The 19,115-nt window shown below is 55.8% G+C and overlaps 1 protein-coding gene across 8 annotated transcripts in view; it reads left to right on the top strand.

The window, feature by feature from the left end:
• Positions 1-19,115, top strand: part of ADGRG1 (adhesion G protein-coupled receptor G1) — a 41,457-nt gene that overhangs the window by 9,287 nt on the left and 13,055 nt on the right. For 7 of the 8 annotated variants that reach the window (XM_057711711.1, XM_057711718.1, XM_057711717.1 and 4 more), the window contains one exon: positions 18,496-18,590. In XM_057711711.1, coding sequence (XP_057567694.1) covers positions 18,530-18,590 — 61 coding nt within the window. In that variant the 5' untranslated portion in view covers positions 18,496-18,529. Of the gene's footprint in view, positions 1-234; positions 367-18,495; positions 18,591-19,115 lie in introns of those variants that run through there. The other variant, XM_057711715.1, reaches the window with a different exon arrangement.

Here is a 19,115-nt window from a genome sequence, read left to right as displayed (position 1 = left end):
GCTGCCGTTGGCCTAGCTGCTAAGTGGGCGTGTGGGGGTGATAATAGTTTCCCTGCCTCCTGTGGTCCTGGGCTTGGCTCCAAGAGTGTCAGGTCATGAAGGATGCCACCCCAGTGTGGTCCGGGAGACAGAGGCTGTGCTAGGCAGACTGCAGTGTTGTGCCAGCTTCGATGCCCTGGGCCACTGGGCAGGGCCCGGTCAGCCTGGCTGGGACACCCTCATCTTGTCAGGGACATAAACAAACAAGGCAGTTAGGATCGGAGGCTGACAAGTGAGATAAGCTTGCTGGTGGAGGAGGAGAGAACTTCCTGACCTGGGAGGACCCGGAGGCCCTGTGGAGGGCCCAGAGGCTGGCCTTGGAGGCTGGTGAGGAGGGGGAGGAGGGTTTGATGTACACATATGGGGATTGGAGGGGGAAGGCGGGTGGCATTCCTGGCAGAGGAAACTGCATGGGAAAAGGTTTGGGAATGATGAGAACTAGGGGGACAGGGAAGGTGATGGCACTGGGGACCTGGCACGGGCCATTTTTGGGGCCCGGAATGCCAAGCCAGCAGGTCCTAATGTGCTCTTGGGGGAAGGGATGGCGGGAAGACTTGGGTGGCACTGCAGCCAGACCAGGCGGATGCCAGGTGGGGTCTGGGTGCCCAGGCTGCCACCCCAGCTGGATAAGGAGGGCAGGGTTGTGATGCGGGGCTGACCTGGCTGCCCCAGGCCCGAGGCTCCTGCTTGGAGGGCAGCTTTATGGCTGTGGGGACAGAGAAGGGTGGTGGTCGCCCTGCCCAGGAGAAGGGCAGCTGAAAGAGGCGGCAGAGCTGGATCTGGGTCTGTGTGTTGTGGGGGTGGCCTCCCTAGCAGGGCCCGGCATGACAAAGTTTGGGAGGGGCAGGGCAGGGACAGCCATGAAAGGGGCCACATGGATGGTGCTCTAGCTGAGACGGGCCCCGGATCACTTCAGCCTCAGTGAGAGCTGCGTGTGGGTGATGGGTGGTAGGGGCTACACCACTTTCAGAGATGCCGTGAAGAGTCGGGCAGGGCTGGGGGGGGGAATGTGACAGCACAGCCCCAAACCTCAGTGCTGCGACCCCACCCAGGACCAGAGCAGGCTCAGCGCCCCCAGCCCTGACCCGGGGATGCCCTGTGGATCTGCCTTCTGACTCACAGCAGATGGGGCATCGTGTGAGCAAGCCCAGCAGCTGGGGGGACCAGGACCCCGGGGACTAGGCAGATGGCAAGCGGGGGCAGGGCAGGGCTGGCACAGAGGCTGCCTCTCAGACAGTGTGGGGTGGGGTCCTTGCTGGGCCCCAGCCTCCCAGGCTTGCCCTCCACCGGCCTGGTCTTTACACTCCATCAGCAGTTCCTTGAGGCTTCCAGAGAGCCCTGTAGATTTAGGGGTCAGGCCAGGGCTGCTGAGGGGAGAGCTTGGGACACACATATTCCGATCCCTGCCTGGTGCCTGCCCTGGCACGGGTGGGCTGGGACAGGCACCAGGCTCCTCAAGCCCCAAACTCTTCCTGGTTCCCTGGTGGCTCGGCTGGGCTAGAAAAGTCCTGGACCCTCCCTGCCCTCAGACTCTGCCAGTCCCTGGGCTCAGCGCTTTGCACGCACCTTTATTCCTGCCAGGCATGAGCTCCCGATGTGCCCATTTTAGAGATGAGGACACTGAGGCACAGGAGGCTTGCCCAGGACTGACTTCTTATCTTGGGGGCTCCAGAGTCTGGGCTCTTGTCCACCGTGCTCTCCTGCCCCCCTCAGTGGGGAGGGGGCTCCTTAGCCAGGCCAGACTCTGTGCGGGGGACCCGAGGATATGTGCCCTTGTCTTGAATCCCATCACTGCTTCTGCCAAACCCACGCTCTTCTGGGGTGACAGGACCCATGGAGATAGCAAGGCTGCTCGTCTGGGGAGAGATTTGTTCTTCTCGTGTTGTGTGAACTTGGGCATTTGCCTCATTTTCCTTATCTGGAAAAAGTGGATAAAATAGTATCTACTTCAGGGGGCTGTTTTGAGCATTAAGGAGTTAATGCAGTAAAGTATTCACCACAGCACACAGCCACATGTCAGCCTTTACTGTTATGCTCTCCCCCTTGGGTAGATGGGTGCACTGAGGCCCAGAGATACGTGTAATGACTTGGGGGGACTTCTTCCTGCCTCCCGCCCGAGGAGAGCTGGGGCCATCGGCCGGACACCTCCCCCAACCCAGCCTGACTTGTGCTTTGGCGGGGAGGCCAGGGTGATGGGAGCTGGGCTGGCGCTGGCTCAGGCTCAGGCGGTTTGTGGTGCACTTGGCAGATCCAGGCAGGTTGAGATAAAAGCTGAGCCCTGGAGGAGCTGGCAGGACAAGTGGGCAGCCGTGAACAGGCCTCTGCATTAGGGGGAGATGGCCTGGGGGGGCGGGGGCCTCTCTGTCCGGGAGTCAGTCCAGCTCCAGTGCCCTGAAAGGCCGGCGGTTAGACGACTAATGGCTCCAGCCTGGCTCCCCGGGCTCAGGGCCACTTACACTCCCTCCAAGACGAGCAGCGGTGAGAGACCAGAGCCACCTCTGCCACCTGTGTCTTCCCTCCTGTCCTTGGGTCTCTGCCTTCCTCCTCCCAGAAGCCCTGCCCTTAGCTCTCTAGGCCCTGGGGGGAGAGCAGAGGGCTTTCGGGTTCATATCCTACTGTCCAAGGTCACAGCCTCCCCAGACCTCAGTGTCGGCGCCTATACACGGAGATGACACCACCACCCCCTGGCAGGGCTGTGGCTGGAATTTGCGGGAAATGGCTGCAACGCGTGTACTTAGCACAACGTGCGGCTTTGACAGGTCTTCCTTAAACCTCAGCAGAAGGTTTTGTCTTCAGATTCAGTCACATGGCAGTTCAGTTAGAACTAAGTTCAAATCAGGCTTAATTTCTCTAAGCCTCATTACTCAGGCTGTAAAATGGACATAAAGATACCTGAGTCCCTGACAGCTAAGTGAGAGCCTGTGGGGACTACCTGAGTCAGCCCCATGCTGTAGGGGCCAGGGAGTAGCAGGCCCCCCGCCCCAGCTGTCCTGGACCGCGGCTTCTCCATCGCCCCACCCAGCTGTCCCCCTGGGGGAGGCAGCACAGGGTGGGTGGCTCTGGGGCTGCCTGGTTCCGTCCCAGCTCCATCAGCTGTGTGAACTTGCACAGGTGCGTTAGTCTCTCTGTGCCTTGTTTTTCACCATCTTTAAAAGGAGGATGGTGATGGTACCTTGAGAGGGTGGAGCGAGCCGTGACATCTTAAGCACCGGGTATAGGGCCTGGCACACCACCAGCGCTGTCGTCGTTGCCACTGTCCTGCGCCACCACCAAGCCCTTCTCTGAGGCAGCAGCAGCGAGGTTATCCCAAGCTCTGTCCTCCCAGGAGGTCACTGGGAGGGGCCCCCGGCCCCAGAAAGCCCACCCCCTTGGACACTCCCATCCAATGGAGTCTTGATCTGCTGGCCCGAGGCGTTGTCCAAGAATGGGGGTCCCTCCTGCCCCCCGAGACCCAAGGCCTGCCTGGTGTGGCTACTGTCCCAGGCCTGCAGGGGAGACCTGGGTTTGAGCTGGGCTGGTGTCCTGGGGCAGCTGAGTTCCCTTGGCCCTTGGGGGCTGTGCTGGGTGGCCAACCCCTTCTGGGTCCCTGGCCACGTCGGGCCCTCGTGGGTGTGGCTCTGTGGCTGGCACCGTTTCTGACCCTGTGGTAGGGGGACAACTGCCCGGACCCACCTGCCTCGATGGTGACCCATGTGAGGGGTGGACCCCAGGGGCTGGCTGGGGCAGCTGAGTCATTCTTGGTCTGGCACCCTCTGCCCACTGCTCCTCTGGGTTCCTCACCAACTGGGCGTGTGTCAACCCCCCGGAGGACTCATAACCCAACTCCCGCCCCTGGTGTGTACAGTGTTATTGCCTACAAAGACCTCATTCAGTCTCGGGCGCTGTTGCCCTTGGAGCTTTGAATCTTTACACTTCACAGATGAGGAAGCAGGCTCAAGGTCCCCTGGCCGGTCAGAGGTAGTCTCCTGCCTCTGAGCTTGGACCTTTGCCTGCGGCACCACCAATAGCGTCCCCACCCGAGGTAGTGAGTTCCCCATCCCTACAGGTGTTTAAGTTTGACAGGGACGTTGTGGAGGGACCTTGGGTATCATGTGGGGTTTTCCACGGTTCCTCCCAGTCCTGAGCTTTTCTGGCCCTGCTCATTCTAGCATCAGGTGATGTTTGTGTGCAGGTGGCATTTCCACGTAGAAACCCTCTCCATAGCCTTGCCAGAACTTCCACCATTAGAACCAACTATTACATCTTCAAAGGCTCCTAACAGCCTGTAAATAGGTCAGTGAGCTGGATGGGAGGCGTAGATGGCGAGAGGGCAGCAGGGACACAGGGCGGGCGAGAGGCAGGAGGGCCTGATGGAGGAGCTGGGAAGCGGGAATGCTCACCTCCCAAATTATCAGGGACTGGTGCTGGCCTTGCTCTCCCGCGTCCGATAGGCCTGCGCCTGCTAGGTGTGTGTCTGCCCTCGTGCCACTTCCTCCTCCCACGCACCTGCATGTGACACCGCCTGGCGAGAGCTACGGAGAGAGCCAGAAGGAATCCTCGTGTGGTTTCCTCAAAGCTCTATTTATCCTTTGTCCATGACCGTGACTGCCACACCCTCTTAGGGCTCTGCCACCTCTGCACACACCCCAGGCCAGGTGGGCAGAGTCTATTCTCTGGCTCCTTGGCTGGGAGCCGAGAACATCCAGGTCCCAGTCCCTGGGCCGGGCCCCGGTGCAGCACACGTCACCATTTGTGGTGGAAGGGACAGCCAGTATCTCCTCAAGGAGACCTGCGGTGGGTGTCAGCGCACCCGGGAGTCTGGCCTCTGCTCCCCGTCACATGGGTTTGGGGAACCAGAGTTGGGAGCTGCAGTAACTCTTGTCCAGGTAGGTTGGGAGGGCTCGCAGACCCCCTGAGCCTAGGGGTGAGGGTCTCGCTCCTGGGCTGGGGTGCCTTGGACACATAGTGCAGTCTCTCGGGCCTCATGTCTACTTCCCTAGAGAGGCTGTCACCTCCTCTCCATGTGCTGCAGATTCCAGGGCTGTGGATGGAGTGCCATGCGGGACAATGGGGACAGCATAGGCAAAGGAGTGCACAGAGCTGGATGTGGGTCCAGTTTTACCAGCTGTGTGACCCCGGGAAAACGGCTTCTCCTCTCTGAGCCTCGGTTTTCCCAGTTGTAAAATGGGCTTCATAATGCCCGCTCCTCACAGGGCGGCTGTGTGCACTGCAGGAGGGCAGGTGCACATCGTGTGGTTCCTGCTCCCGTGAGGTTCCCGTCACTGCCCCAGCTCCCTCATGAGTCTCTGCAGGCTGGTCCTTGGGATACACCTGCCCTCAGGTGCCCAGACCCCAGGGTCCTCTCTGTCCACAGGCGAGTGCCATTTCCCCTCCTTGCTCCACCTTGGGGAGCCCACGGGGAGTCCAGATGGAAGTTTTGGCATTTGCAGCCGTGGGAACAGCTTCATCGGCAAATTTGGTGATGACCCACCTTCATCAGCAAATCCTATGCCTGGGGCCCTCCAACCCTGGGCCAGCAGGTGGTTGAGGGGCGTGGTGGTGGTTACTTTGCCTTTATGTAGAGAGAAAACTCAAGTTTTGATCACAAATTCAGATGAGATCTCAGACATCAAATAATCCAGCACCTGTGAAAGCATGTCTGTGGTCCTGTTGGTTTAGGAAAGCCTTGAGCTGCGAGGCTTCTGCACTGCAGGACTTCTTAAGAGGCTTTATCATGTGGCTCTGCATTGGAGGTGAAGTTTCGGGTCCTGTCCTGGCTCTCAGGCTGTGCAGTCTTGGGAGTCCCTCTCTGGCCAGGCACCTGGCAGAGGTGTGTGTGCCCCTAACCCAGTCAGAGGCTGGGGAGCGGGGATGGCTCAGTGCTGGACTCCCCCTGCCCTGAGCTTCAGGAGCTGGCTCCTTTTGGCAAGAGGCTTGGAGCCAGCCTGGCCTAGTCAGGGTCCCAGCTCTGTCTCATTCACTCATTTATTTACTAACTAGTCATCACTGAGCATCTCCTGTGAACCAGGCACTGTGGTACTAGGTACTGGAGATACAAGTGATGAGCAAGACAGACAAGACAGAGCAGACGTGGAGAAATGAATGACAAGCAAATTGCAGGGTCATTTCAGACAGTGTTAAGTGCTTTAAAGTTTATAAGATAAGGTGACATGGAAGAGAGTGTTGAATGGGGAGGATAATTTTGGTTAGGTGGACAAGGAAGTCTTCTTAGGAGAGGGGACATTTGAATTAAGGACCGAGAAGGAACCAATCAGGGAAAGAACCCTGAAAGATTGTTCCGTGTTGAAGGGAAAGCCCTTGGAGAGGCCCTGAGGTGTGTCTGAGGATAGAAAGAAGGCTAGTGCACTGGAGTTGGTGAAAGAAAGGAAGGGGTGGAATGGCGTAAGGCGGAGGGTGGAATGGGGTTGCTAGCTTATTATTTTGGCTGTCATGCTGCTCCCTGAGCATCAGTTATCTGATTTGTGAGGCTTAGCATTTTGTTTCCGACCTCCACCCTGGTTAGGGGTGCTGTGGGTATTGAGTGATGATAGTCAGTCTCTCTGGCAGAGACTTGGTTCTGGGCAACTATGGGCTATTGTAGGTTTTTTTTTTTTTTTTTTTTTAATTGTTACTACCAGTGCTTAGTGACTTTGGTGGACTGGGGATCCTGTGCCCCTGTTTCTCTACGTGTCACTGCAGTTAGTGAGAGCCAAGTGTGCGTACGAGGCCAGGGGTGCCCCATCTGTGCCCTCCCTCTGGCTCCCCTGAACCACAGCCCCCTGCCAGCTCCTTTTAAGCACAGGATCTTTTGATCCAACAGTGACTCCCTTCTCTGGCCCAGCAGGCCCTGGAATCCTTTCCAGGCAAAGGTTCCACCGAGAACAGGAACTCCTTTCTTTGCTTTCTTTTCCTCTTCCTCTGGGGCCAAAAATAGTGCCTGAATAGGACACAGCTCTGGGCGGGCAGCGAGACAATAGCCGCCTCCTGGCTCTGGTCCACCGGTGGGGGAGGGGCGATGGGGGTGCACGGGCACTCCGTCCCATGGACCCCAGCCCCTGCTGCCTTTCCCATGGCCTCTGCCAGAAACCGACCCAGAGCCCCTTGGAGTGTGATCACCAAAGGGATTCCTGCTTACTCTGGGGAAGTGCTCTGAGACCCTGGGCCCCTGAGCAGCCTCACCCTGTCTCCTGCTCTGCTGCCAGTCTGGAGCTGAAGGCCTTGGTGGGGGTGTGCCCACAGCCCTGGTTCTCTTCTGGGCCCTGTGTGGCACATGGAGGCCACCCCATGGCTTTGATGTCCTTTCCCCTTTGACTCAATGGTTATGAAAGACTTTTTAGAGGTCAAAGGGATGTGTTCTCTTGAGATGAGGTGAGCTCCCTGTCACTGGAGGTGATCAAGTAAAGTTTGGATGTGCAATGAATGGGGGGTGGGATTAGTCAAGCATGAGATGGACATTGGGTTTGGATGTTCTCATGTCTCAGAGGAGATCGTGGTTTGAATTCTGTACACCTCTTTTACCAGCTAGGTGGTCTTGAGCAAGGCACATCCTGTTCCTGGGCCCCTGTCTCCCCATCTGTGAGATGGGTTCAGCAGGGCTAACCTCGCAGCGTGGTGGAGAGCGATCTCCAAAGTGCCTAGTGTAGTGCCTGGCACATAGGCAAGATTTCAGAAGCTTTGCCTCTGTTCCTCTCTCCCCAGACTGGTACTCACTCTGGGGCACAGAAAGGAACCACTCTTGGCCCCCAGGGAGCTCTGGGGGAAAGCCAGAGGGAAATCCTAGCCCCAGGGCTAACTCAGAAGAAGATTTCTGGTGGATTGTGGCCATATGGGAAGGCTTCCTGGAGGAGGTACTCCTCTAAGACGCTTCCAGGGAAGTACTGTTCATGTTCTGTGCTCATGGCAGCCAGTGGTGGGGAAAAGATGGGTGTCCAGTGTGGTTCGAGTCCAAGGCCACAGGTTGGCAGCCTCCAGGGGCAAATGTAGCTAAATAGTAGGCATTTTTGATCACAGGGGTATTCCCCACTAGCGTTCTAAAAAGATTTGGTTTTAAAGTCAATATTGACAGACTTAGGCAGGTGCCCCCAGTGTTCCCCATAACCTGGTGTCCTAAACTCTGCTCTTCTTCCTGACAGCTCCCTACCTGGCCAGCATCCAAGTCAGGGAACTTGGGCACAGGACAAGTTAGGGGGCCTGTGCTGTGCTGGAGCTGGGTGGTGACGTAGTCCCCGCAGCTGCCAACGGTTGCCAGGGCAACAGTTGCCAGGAGCTGCTGTCACCTGCGCCCCTTTTCCCGGGCTGGCGGCTGGGGCTTGCAGCCTGTCTTCCCAGGCTGCCCGCTTTGTCTGAGGCTCTGGTGAGGGGGCGGGGTCCAGGGCTGGGGTGGCTCAGCTTCAAAGTGCCCCTCTGGCTTCTTGAATTGGGGAGAAACTGACCTACCACTCTGGCGGGCTGCATCCTGCAAACAAGGCAAGCCCTTGGCCCACTCATTCATGCTCTTTATGTATTTATAATCCACTTGATGACAAGAAGGAGTCCAGGTACGATTCTTCCCCTCCTCTCTCCTTTGCTCTCACTTCTGCTCCGGCTCCCCTCTCCTCCCCAAGCCCCACCCCCACTTCTCATCCCCTCTCCCCTTTCCCTTGTTCACCCCTCCCCCTCCATCCCGCTCCCCCAGTATCATCTTCTCCCGCTTCCTCTGCCCTCCATTGCCCCTCCATCCCCTTTCCTCTCCTCCCTTCTTCCCAACATGGAAAGCTTAGCTGATGGGTAGGGTGGGGTTGGGGTTGGGGCTGGGGTGACACTAGGGACCCTGGGAGAGACTGGGATGCTGCTCTAAGGGGAACTGGCCAATGAAGCAGCAGTAGATCAGAACGACGAGGAAGTGGTTGGGGGTAAGGGCCTCACACCCCACACCCCTTCCTTCCACCACAGTCCAGCTAAAATTCAATATCAGTCTCCGGGCTGTACCCCCATTGTCAAAGACAAGCTTCTGAGGATGCTGGTAGGGGGTGTCTATGGCCTGCAGATGACCGAGAGCGTAGGAGTGGGGCTGGGATAAGGTCCTGACAGAGCCCCGTGACCACGGTCCTCAGAGGAAGCGGTTCAACTAATCCCGAGGAAACACATTTTTGGAAGCATCTTTTACTACGAATTTTAAAGAGAAGCCCTTTCTAACAGGTAGTGTCAAGGGAAAATGAGCTGCAAAATCAAGAGCATGGGTTCTGGGATCAGGCTCTGAGGCTGCACCTCGAGCTGTGTGATCTCCAGCAGGTAACTTGATCTTCTAGGGCCTCTGTTTCCTAATTTGTTAAACGGGCATAATGGTCCTGTCTCAGAAGATTCGGGAGAGGATTAAGTGTGTTCATTCGTGTAGAGAGCTTAGAATCAAGTCTTGCATTTTCAGAGAGCTTCATTAATGCTAGCTGTGTGGCTGGAGGTGGTGAGTACCCTGTCTGTGAGAGTGTGCAAATAGCAGTAGAGGACCCGGTGAGGCAGCGCTGTGTGCTCAGTGAGCAGGATGGGATCCTGGTCTGTGCCTCTGTCGCCAACCTTCCCTGGAGGAGCTGGAACCTCAGGCTCGCCCAGGCCCCCAGCCCTTGCAGGGGAGGATGACTGGCTGTGTGTTCTGTCCGCCCCTCAGCCAGGGATCTGGGACCGGGAGGAGGAGAAAAGAAAGGGAGGGCTGGGGGCCGATCTTGGGAGTGCTAAGGGTCCTATGCTCCAAAGGCAGGCGTTCTGCCAGGTCCTGGGGAGCTGAACTGCAGGCCCCACCAAAGTGAGCAGGGAGGTAACTGGGCTGACCTTGTAAGCCTGACCTTGGGCAGTCCGAGAATACAGATGCAGAAGGGGAACTGCAGCCAGACAGCTGAGGTCCGTCTGTGGTTTGAGAGGGAAGACAGGCTGACCAGGAGGAGGAGGTGGCCGGCACCTTCTTTTCCCCTTGCTCTCAGCAGGGAGGTAAGCCCTGCCCTTCCCTGGAAGCATCCCGAGGCCCTGGGCTACGGAGATGACAGACTCATAGTTACCTTCTCAACAGAGGAAGAGGCTGAGGCCCAGAGAGGGGGCAGGCTGGTGGTCCAAAGCTCCCAGGGCCAGTTAGCTGGGAGCTAGTCCTGGACCCTCTGCATCTAATTCCTGCCTCCCCTGCTCTGGGAGTCTGCATTCCCCGGGCAGGTGCTGACTGGTGAGTGCCCTGGGATCCTGGGGTCCAGCCTCAGCTGCTCCTCGTGGGGAGGGGAGGGCTGTGGGGAGACTCGCTGCAGGCTGCCCCTGGGGCGTGGAGCTGGGCGGGGGACCCTTCCTAATCACTCCTCTTCTCCGAGGTTCTAGGTCTTTTCCATCCACACTCAGATTCTTTTCTTTTTTTAATAAATTTATTTATTTGTTTATTGGCTGCATTGGGTCTTTGTTACTGAGCAAGGGCTTTCTCTGGTTGTTGCAAGAGAGGGCTACTCTTCATTGTGGTGCACAGGCTTCTCATTGCAGTGGCTTCTCTTGTTGCGGAGCACAGGTTCTAGGCTTGTGGGCTTCAGTAGTCGCAGCACACGGGCTCAGTAGTTGCAGCACGAGGGCTCAAGGGCTCAGTAGTTGTGGTGCACAGGCTTAGTTGCTCCGCGGCATGTGGGATCTTCCCGGACCAGCGATCAAACCCATGTCCCCTGCATTGGCAAGGAGATTCTTAACCACTGCGCCACCAGGGATGTCCCCGAAAGGCTTTGATTCTCAGCTCCTAAAAGCTCTTGCATCCTCATCACCTCTTTGTCTCTTTCTTTTCCTGTCTCCCTTTCTCTCTCCCCCTCCCTCCCTCCCTTTCAGTCCCAACATTCTAAGTGTCTCAGCTGCTTGAGGTGACTGTGGTTGACTTTAATGGAATAGCCAGTCTGGAAACAGGGATGGCAGTGCCCCTTTCCCCGCGAGCTGGTGCTGCTGGCCAAAGGGAGGTGGGATGGGGCTGAATATGCCCCAGGCTCCCCCAGGACCTCTCACCTGGAAGTGTCAAAGATGGTGATGAGTTGCTCTTGGGAACACCACAGCCTAAATGGCTCCTGCAGCCCATCTCATGCTAGTTAATGGCCTCTGGGACAGCTCGGGGCTGGCGGCTGGAGGCTGGGAATGGGGATGCTGGTGGGCTTCTTTCCCATGTGGTGTCAAGATTTCTGAGAGCTCTTTTTTTCATGTTGGTATCTGGTGTCCTGCAAAAAAGCATGCAGCATCACTTTGGGCTGGGAAACTAAGCCCCACCGAGCTCTGTGGATTTTCTTCCTGCAGGGCTTATCAGAACCTTTGATACGTTATTTCACAAGACCAAGTAGGGCCTGCAGTATCTAACTTGGGAACTAGTGCTTCTTGGGGAGTGCTCCGCAAAGTTACCTCATGATAAAATCAGGGAAGGGAAGGAAGGGACTCTGGAGACCACAATGGCTAAAAGCACAGGCTTTGAGATTTGGTAGACTGGAGTTTGAATCCTGGCTTGGCTACTTACTTGCTCTGTGATCTTGGGCATCACTTAGCCTCTTTGGACTTTTGTTTTCTTATCTTTAACGTAGGGGCAATAATAGCATTTGTTTTCATAGAGTTAAGGTGAGGATTGAATGATCATTTGTGAAAAGTGCTTTGTACAGTGCTGGGCGCAAAGTGAGCGCTTGCTGAATGGGAGCTGTCATCCCCCGGCTCCTCTTCTTGGATTCCAGGGTCTTTTTCACTGTGCCAGATAGACCTCTGTTTACTCCCACTCACTGTCTGGTGTTCTGCCAGGCACTGCGTGGCTGGAGTGTGGGGCAGTTGGGTGAGGATGTGGAGGCCCGGGGTTTGGGGACCTTTACAGACATGTCACAAGGCTGGCATCCCAGGGAGGAGGACTGGTGTGTGCAAAGGTTTGGAGGTGGGAGGACTCCAGCCCAGGCTCATCTCTGGTGACTGTATGTTGGCCTCTCTGAGGCCTCTTAAGCAAACACTCCAGTTCCAGACAAAGCAGGCTCCCGGGTGGGCGGCTCTGCAGAACTGCTTTAAGGGAGAACTCAGTGTCCTTTCACCTGGGCAGGTGCCCCGCTCCTCCCCTTTGCTGGTCTCCCTGAAGGGCCGGGGCCTGTCTGGGCATGCAGAGGGACCTGTGGCCCAGGGGCCTGGCTGGCCTAGAAGCTGTGGGGCGGCGATGGGGTCTGTACTGGCGGGGCAGCCCTCCAGCGGGTCTGGTGCAAGAATGTGGGACTCATTGCAGACAGGGAGCAGGCCTGGCATCCGCCAGCCTCTGGGGGCAGGCAACCAGCTTAATTTTTATTCTCGTTTATTGTAGAAACATTCCTGAAACCTGAGGTCACTCTGTTTTCCCCAGCCAGGCCAGAACACCCTTCCTGGGGGGGAGTCGTGTGCGGTCACCTGGCCTCAGTCACCCGGCTTGGGGAGCTGGAACAGAGGGAGGAGAGACGGGCTCCGTGTGTGTCAGCTGTGCTCCCAGGAGCCCCGGGCACTGCCGAGGGGCTGGGGGCTGTGCTGCGAGTGAGGTGCAGCCCGGGGTCCCACCCGGGTCTGATGGGGGCACCGCCTTCGTTTGCTGGGTACATGGTGTTTCTTGGTTAGACTGACTTTTACGGAGGAGTTTGGAAACAGCTGGTGGAGGGTCCTCTCAGCCCCCCCACCCCACTCCTGTGGAGGAAACACCTGCCATAGAGCCCCCGCTCTGTTCTAACGCTCCTCCTCACTCCTGTGCGCCCGCGCGCACGCACGCGTGCATACCCACATCTGCACTCGCGTGTGAGCTTCTACCCCCAAGGGCCTCACACGCACCAACCCCTCTCTTGTCCAGATCCTTCTTTCCTAAGGCCCCCTGCCCAGGGCTTGGGGGAGGGGCGTAGCCGGCCGCTCCTTTTTGCCCCTCCTCCCCTCCCCCCACTGGAGAGCAGCTGAGGATGGGAGCTGGAGCTGGAAAGCTGAGCTGGGTCCTCTCTCTACCGTCCCTCCCCGCCCAGGAGGGCAAGACCAGGCTCACACCTGAAGACCCACTCGGGCAGGGGCTCCCTTCCCCCACCCACGCCCTCCTGCTCCCGGCTGCGCTGTGCGAGGCCCCTTCCAGGTTCCTGGCACCCGGCAGAATGCGGGGTGAACCACCGAGGATCGCGATTCATTCTCCCCACCCGTGAGGTCGAGAAGAGGCATCGCGGAGAGGCCGGCTGCCCTGGCCGCCGTCCAGGGCAGCCGTTTACCGTCCGAGTGATCTGGGGCTGAGCCCCACCCGCCTCTGACCCTGTTAAACAGGGCTATTGGTGTTATCCCAGCCCTGCAAGCCAGTGGTTCTGTGCTGGCAGAGTGTCGGTCAACAGGACACCCGTTAAAGCCGGACTCCAGAGCCCCGCTCCAGACCTGTAGCATCCGACCCTTAGTACGCAGGGGCCCGTGAATCTGCATTTTAGTGAACTTCCTCGGGTGGTTCTGACCCATGGGTGGGTTTGGGCACCTCTGATGCGAGCTCCTCATGGCAAAGGGGGGCATATAGGGTTGAGTGTAGGTCGTGGTCTGCCCCCTTCCCCACCCCACCAAGAACACAGAAGTTCATTCTGACGGCAGATGGGCAGTTGGGCAAAGCTTCATGGGGAGGGTGTGTCTTCACTGAGTTTCAGAAGATGAGTTGGGTCATGGAGATAGAGAAGGCATTCCAGGCAAAGAGATGGGCTGGCCGGGGCGGGTGGATAAGTTTGTGGTCCACAGTGTATGCTACGGGCAGGAGAAGGAAAGGAGTTAGGGGCCCAAGTCCAGGTCTTCCTCCTGGGGAGGTGCCTGCCCGGGAAGGGTTAAGCCCAGAGCTGCCCAGGTCCTGTCCACTCAACTTCCACCTCCATCCTCTGAGGAAATGGGTTTTCCAGGAGACTGGACTGGGCCAGCGGTGACTCGTGGCTCTACAGGGATGGCAGAGGAAGTGACTCAGGCCCCAGGGGGAGAAAGTGAGCCACAGGTCCCCTGCCCGTTGCCCTCTCCCCCACCATGAGGATGGGCAGGGCTGGGCCTGCTGCTGGAGCCGGGGCCCTTCCTCCCGGGCCCAGCCAGCCCTGGGGATGGGCAGCTGGGGGGTCTTGGCTTAGATGGGCCCTGGCCCCCTCCACGCTGCCGGAATCCTTGGGGATTCTGTGATGGTGGCCCCCATTGTGTCAAGCTGGGCCAGACCGTTTTGTTCTCCGTGTGTGTTTACGGAAGGCCTGAGGTCAAGGGCAGCTGCTCCAGAAGGGGAGCTGGGGGATGGGCGCATCTCTAGGGAGCTGGGCCCCTCAAACCCTCCCTCCCAGGCTGGAGTTTGCATTGCCTTGGCTGTACCCCCTCCGCCATTTTTCTCTTCTTTGGGGGTCTCCCAAAGCCAGGGGAGTGTGCATCTCTAGAAACTGCCAGTGCCAGTTCTGCACAGAGTTCTCTAGGGTGAGACCGAGGTCTGTGTCTTGGCTCCACTGGTGGGGATCTTGGAACAAATAGCCCTTCCCTGGTCTCAGTTTGCTGATCTGTAAAATGGCAAAACAGCAGGGCCAGCTTCACAGGGTGGCTCTGAGGACTTCATGATCACGTAGATGGTGCCCCAGCCCAGCTCTCCTGTCCTTCAGAGGCTTCTGAGGATGGGCTCAGGTCGGGGCTGTGAGGAAGGAAGTTTTTTGGGTGGGGTTTCAGTCTTCCCGGAAAGGAAATTTCATGCTCTAAGAATTTCCCGTCAAGGTGCTTTGGAGGTTGAGCTGGCTGTGGGGGCCACGAGGGGGTGACATGGAGGCTGGGAGGGAAAGTGTAGGAGTAGGGACCTGTGACGGGCCCAGGGGTTGAGTGAGGGTCAGGCATGAGCTGGTCAGGAAGGATACAGAGTTATGTAGCCGATAACTGTGGTGCCTGCTGTGTGCATGGCCCTGCTCCAAGGCCTCTGTGGGTATCAGTTCATCTAATTCTCACAACGGCCCTTGCGGTAGTCTTGATTTTTGTGCCTATTTACAGATGATGAAAGTGAGGCCTAGAGAGGGTGAGTAACTAGCCCAGGGACACACAGGTATTGAGTAGGGGGACCGGGATTTGAACCTAGACAGTCTGGCTCCAGAGTCTACTAACAGTGGGTTAAAGGAAGCCAGGGAGTCCCTCCCCCTCAAATTCCAAGAATGTCGACAGGGCTAGAGTTGTTCACCTTGGAGTGGCTATTCAAGTAGCCAAGGTAAAGTGGGGATGAGTCAGGAATGAAAGGTCATGCCATTGATCCCTGTCTGTTGGAATTATGGCACTTCACAGTGGTGCAGCCTCACTTGTATCCCTTCAGTGACGGGGAGCTCACTCTCTGTTTCTGCCTTTTTTGCTCTCGAAGGGATCAATCCAGGAGAACTGATAAAAGCAGGTGACTCTGCCCTGTCCTTGACCCTGCCTATTGATAGTGGTAACTCACTTTGAAGGTCAGTGAGCCAGGGAGATACATGAATTCTGGCCAGCTCCATCCTTGCTCGCTGTGCGATGTCAGGAAATCATTGGCCCTCTCTGGGTCTTGAGTCCAAATACCATAAGATGGAGAATTGGGGCCAAATTTGCAAAATGATTGTGAGCTCTGAGTTCAGAAGTATAAATCAGAGGTCAAGGGGGGTTGCTGCCTGGAGCAGGTGTCATTTGGATTGGGGATCAGACATAAACAGCAACAGGGACTGGCAGGAAAGAGAAGGGGTCCAAGAGAGACATGTTTCTGTCCCTGGATGCTGGATTTCCTTCCGCTGGTCTGGAATGGCAATCTCAAAAGGAGCCAAAATGGGAGACACTGCTTTGGAAAGATCCCTGATGTTCTCCTTACTTGCAGCAAGTAATAAATCCTCCCTTTTCCCTAAAAACAAAAACACCAAAAACCAAAAAAACACAAAAGGAACCAAAATGTTCAGAGAGGACAGAGTGAAACCTTAAAAATCATAATGTAGGAAACAGCGGCCATTCCCCCAAGCACTTTCACATCCTTCTTCTCAGGGATCTTGTGATGTCACCAGGGCAGGATGATGAACCCAACTGACCAATGATTAGACTGACCAGGCCCAAGAAACTGGGGTTCCATTACACATGATGGGGCACTGGAGACTGGCTCTAGCTTGAGGGGGCCAGCTTTGTTCAAGGAAGGCCCAGCCTGGCAAGAAGACAATAAACTCCTGCCTGGGCCACCCCTCCATTTAATGCTGCCCTCAAATATGCCATCTAAAAGCCACTTCTTCCTGGAAGCCCTCCTTGGTTTCCTCCCAAAGTCAAATTCCTTGCTTGCCCCATGGTTGCCAGGCTTCCTTTTGTCTGGCTTGTGGCAGACAATTGCATCTGTCACCGCAGCCATACGCAGTTCCCCACAGGATGAGGATGTCTGTTTGTAACTGCCAGCACCCAGCTTGGTCACAGGGCGCAATGGTAGCGGGGAGGGCCAAGCCACCCGGCATCTGTATAAGTACCAGGCACACAGATTCCCTGCCAGGCTCTACAGTCCTGACCAGGCAGGAAAGTCCTTGGCCTCTGGAACAATCTTAGGCAAGTTATTCAATTCCTTGGATCTCAAGTTCCCTGTCTGTGAAATGGGCCAATGGTAGGGCTGACTTCACAGGGTTGGAATGAAGATTAATACAGGTATCGGGGTGAGGACGGTGAGTCAGCACAGGCTGGCAGATAGTAGGTGCTCAGCTAATAGAGGCTGAGGGGCATTCTACATGAGGATGGGGCTGAGGGGAACTGGATCTCCCCACACTTGGGCCACACTATGTCTCCCTGCCAGACTGGGACGTCCCTCTGCCTTTCCAGCTACCCTGGGAACTGGCTCCCCCTGGTGGCCATAATGGGAAGTGCCTTTCTCCTCTATCCCCTGTAGAGGGCGCTGTGGCCGCACTGCCCCTTCACTCCATTTCCCGCTCTGTCCACCTGCCCCGCAACCTCGGTGCACACTAGGCCCTGTGCACAGACATGGATTAGCAGTTCCCTGGCTGGCACCAGAAGGAGAGATGCAGTATCCTACACCTCCCAGCGATGGATAATGGGACCCTGGCCAGGGGTGGGAAGCAAAGAGGCCAGGACTGACTGTAGAGGGAGTCATGGGAGGCTTCCTGAAGGAGGTGTTCCCTGAGCTAGGCCTTCGGGGTGATGACGGTGAGGTTCCTGGAGGAGAGCCCTGAAAGCCCCCTTTTCCCTGTGTCTTTTGCAGGCCTGAAGGGGACAGGTGGTGGGGGTGCTGGGCGCCTCCGCCACCCCCATTCTAGCCTGATTACCCCATTACTGCTGGGTCGGGAGCGGGGGTACTGTTATTAGTCCTGTTTTCTGTGACTTACACAGGGTCATGCGGCAAGCAAGAGATGGAGCTGGGCCTTGAACTCAGCCACTGCCTCTTTTTTATTTTTTTAAATTTATTTTATTGAAGAATAGTTGATTTACCATGTCACGTTAATTTCTGCTGTACAGCAAAGTGATTCAGTTATATATATATATGTTCTTTTTTTTTTTAATTTATTTATTATTTTTGGGGGGTACACCAAGTTCAATCATCTGTTTTTATACACATATCCCCGTATTCCCTCCCTTCCTATATATGTTCTTTTTCATATTCTTTTCCATTATAGTTCATCACAGGGTACTGAATACAGTTCCCTGTGCTGTGCAGTAGGACCTTGTTGTTTATCCATGCTATATGTAAGAGCTAATCCCAAACTCCCAATCTATCCCTCCTGCATCCCCCTCCCTCTTGGCAACCACAGTCTGTTCTCTATGTCTGTGAGTCTGTTTCTGTTTCATAGATATGTTCATTTTATGTGTCATATTTAGATTCCATGTATGAGTGATATCATATGGTGTTTGTCTTTGTCTGGCTGACTTCACTTAATATGATAATCTCTAGGTCCATCCATGTTGCAGCAAATGGCATTATTTCATCTTTTCTGTGGCAGAGTAATATTCCATTGTATATATGTACCACATCTTTTTTATCCATTCATCTGTCGATGGACATTTAGGTTGTTTCCATGTCTTGGCTACTGTAAATAGTACTGCTATCAACATAGGTGTGCATGTATCTTTTTGAATTATAGTTTTGTCTGGGTATATGCCCAGGAGTGGGATTGCTGGATCATATAGTATTTCTATTTTTAGTTTTCTGAGGAACCTCCGTATTGTTTTCCACAGTAGCTGCACCAATTTACATTCCCACCAACAGTGTAGGAGGGTTCCCTTTTTTCCACACCTTCTCCAGCATTTGTTATTTTCAGACTTTCTAATGATGGCCTTTCTGACCTGCATGAGGTGATACCTCATTGTAGTTTTGATTTGCATTTCTCTAGTAATTAGCGATGTGGAGCATCTTTTCATGTGCCCGTTGGCCATTTATATGTCTTCTTTTGGCCACTGCCTCCTGATGCTCAGCTCCTGGCAGCTCTGGGGAGGTCCACGGACTGTTGCCACACTTGCCTCCCCACCTCACATCCCACGCCACCCTGTGAGTCAGGCCCTCAGGCTAACACTCCTGGCCTCTTTCAGGTGGTGATTTCTCAGAGTGACTTTGGAGTGGAAGATGGCTGCTCAAGCACAGCTGCAGATGGTGCTTCTCCTGCTGGGTATGCCCCTGGTTCCAGGTAGGCTTTCCTGGAGGTGCCCTGGGACTAACGTTAAAGTGCCATCCTTATATTAAGGATGTCTAGGTCAGCTGCTAACACAGCCACTAACCCCTTTGGGCAGGCACAGCCCTGCAGACACAGCTTAGCAAGTGGATGATGGTACCTTGGAGAAGAGATAAAGGCACCCCTTCTTTCTGACAGATGCAGCCCCACAGTGCACAGCTTGGCGGGGGCGGGGGGGGGGTTGGAACATGGACAGTGTTTTGGCCACACTCACCTCTGCAGCCAGAGCATCCTTGTGCAGTGCCCAGCCTGCACAACTGTTAGGGGCAGGCATGGCCTCATTAACTATCTTATTGCTATTTAAAATATTATTTTGCCTTTGAAAGTATTACTGATTTTGAGTTTGTTCTTTTCATATTTTTGAAGCTAATCTTTGAATAGGGTACACACATTTTTGGAGAGCCTTTGAGGCATAGGTCCTTGGAATGTGTGTGAGTTCCAGGCACTGGGCCCAGAGCCTGCCCCGGGGCCCAGAATCCC

The sequence above is a fragment of the Hippopotamus amphibius genome, chromosome 16, assembly GCF_030028045.1.
Source record: "Hippopotamus amphibius kiboko isolate mHipAmp2 chromosome 16, mHipAmp2.hap2, whole genome shotgun sequence".
Lineage (NCBI taxonomy): Eukaryota > Metazoa > Chordata > Mammalia > Artiodactyla > Hippopotamidae > Hippopotamus > Hippopotamus amphibius.
This window is presented reverse-complemented; position numbering and strand designations above follow the sequence as displayed.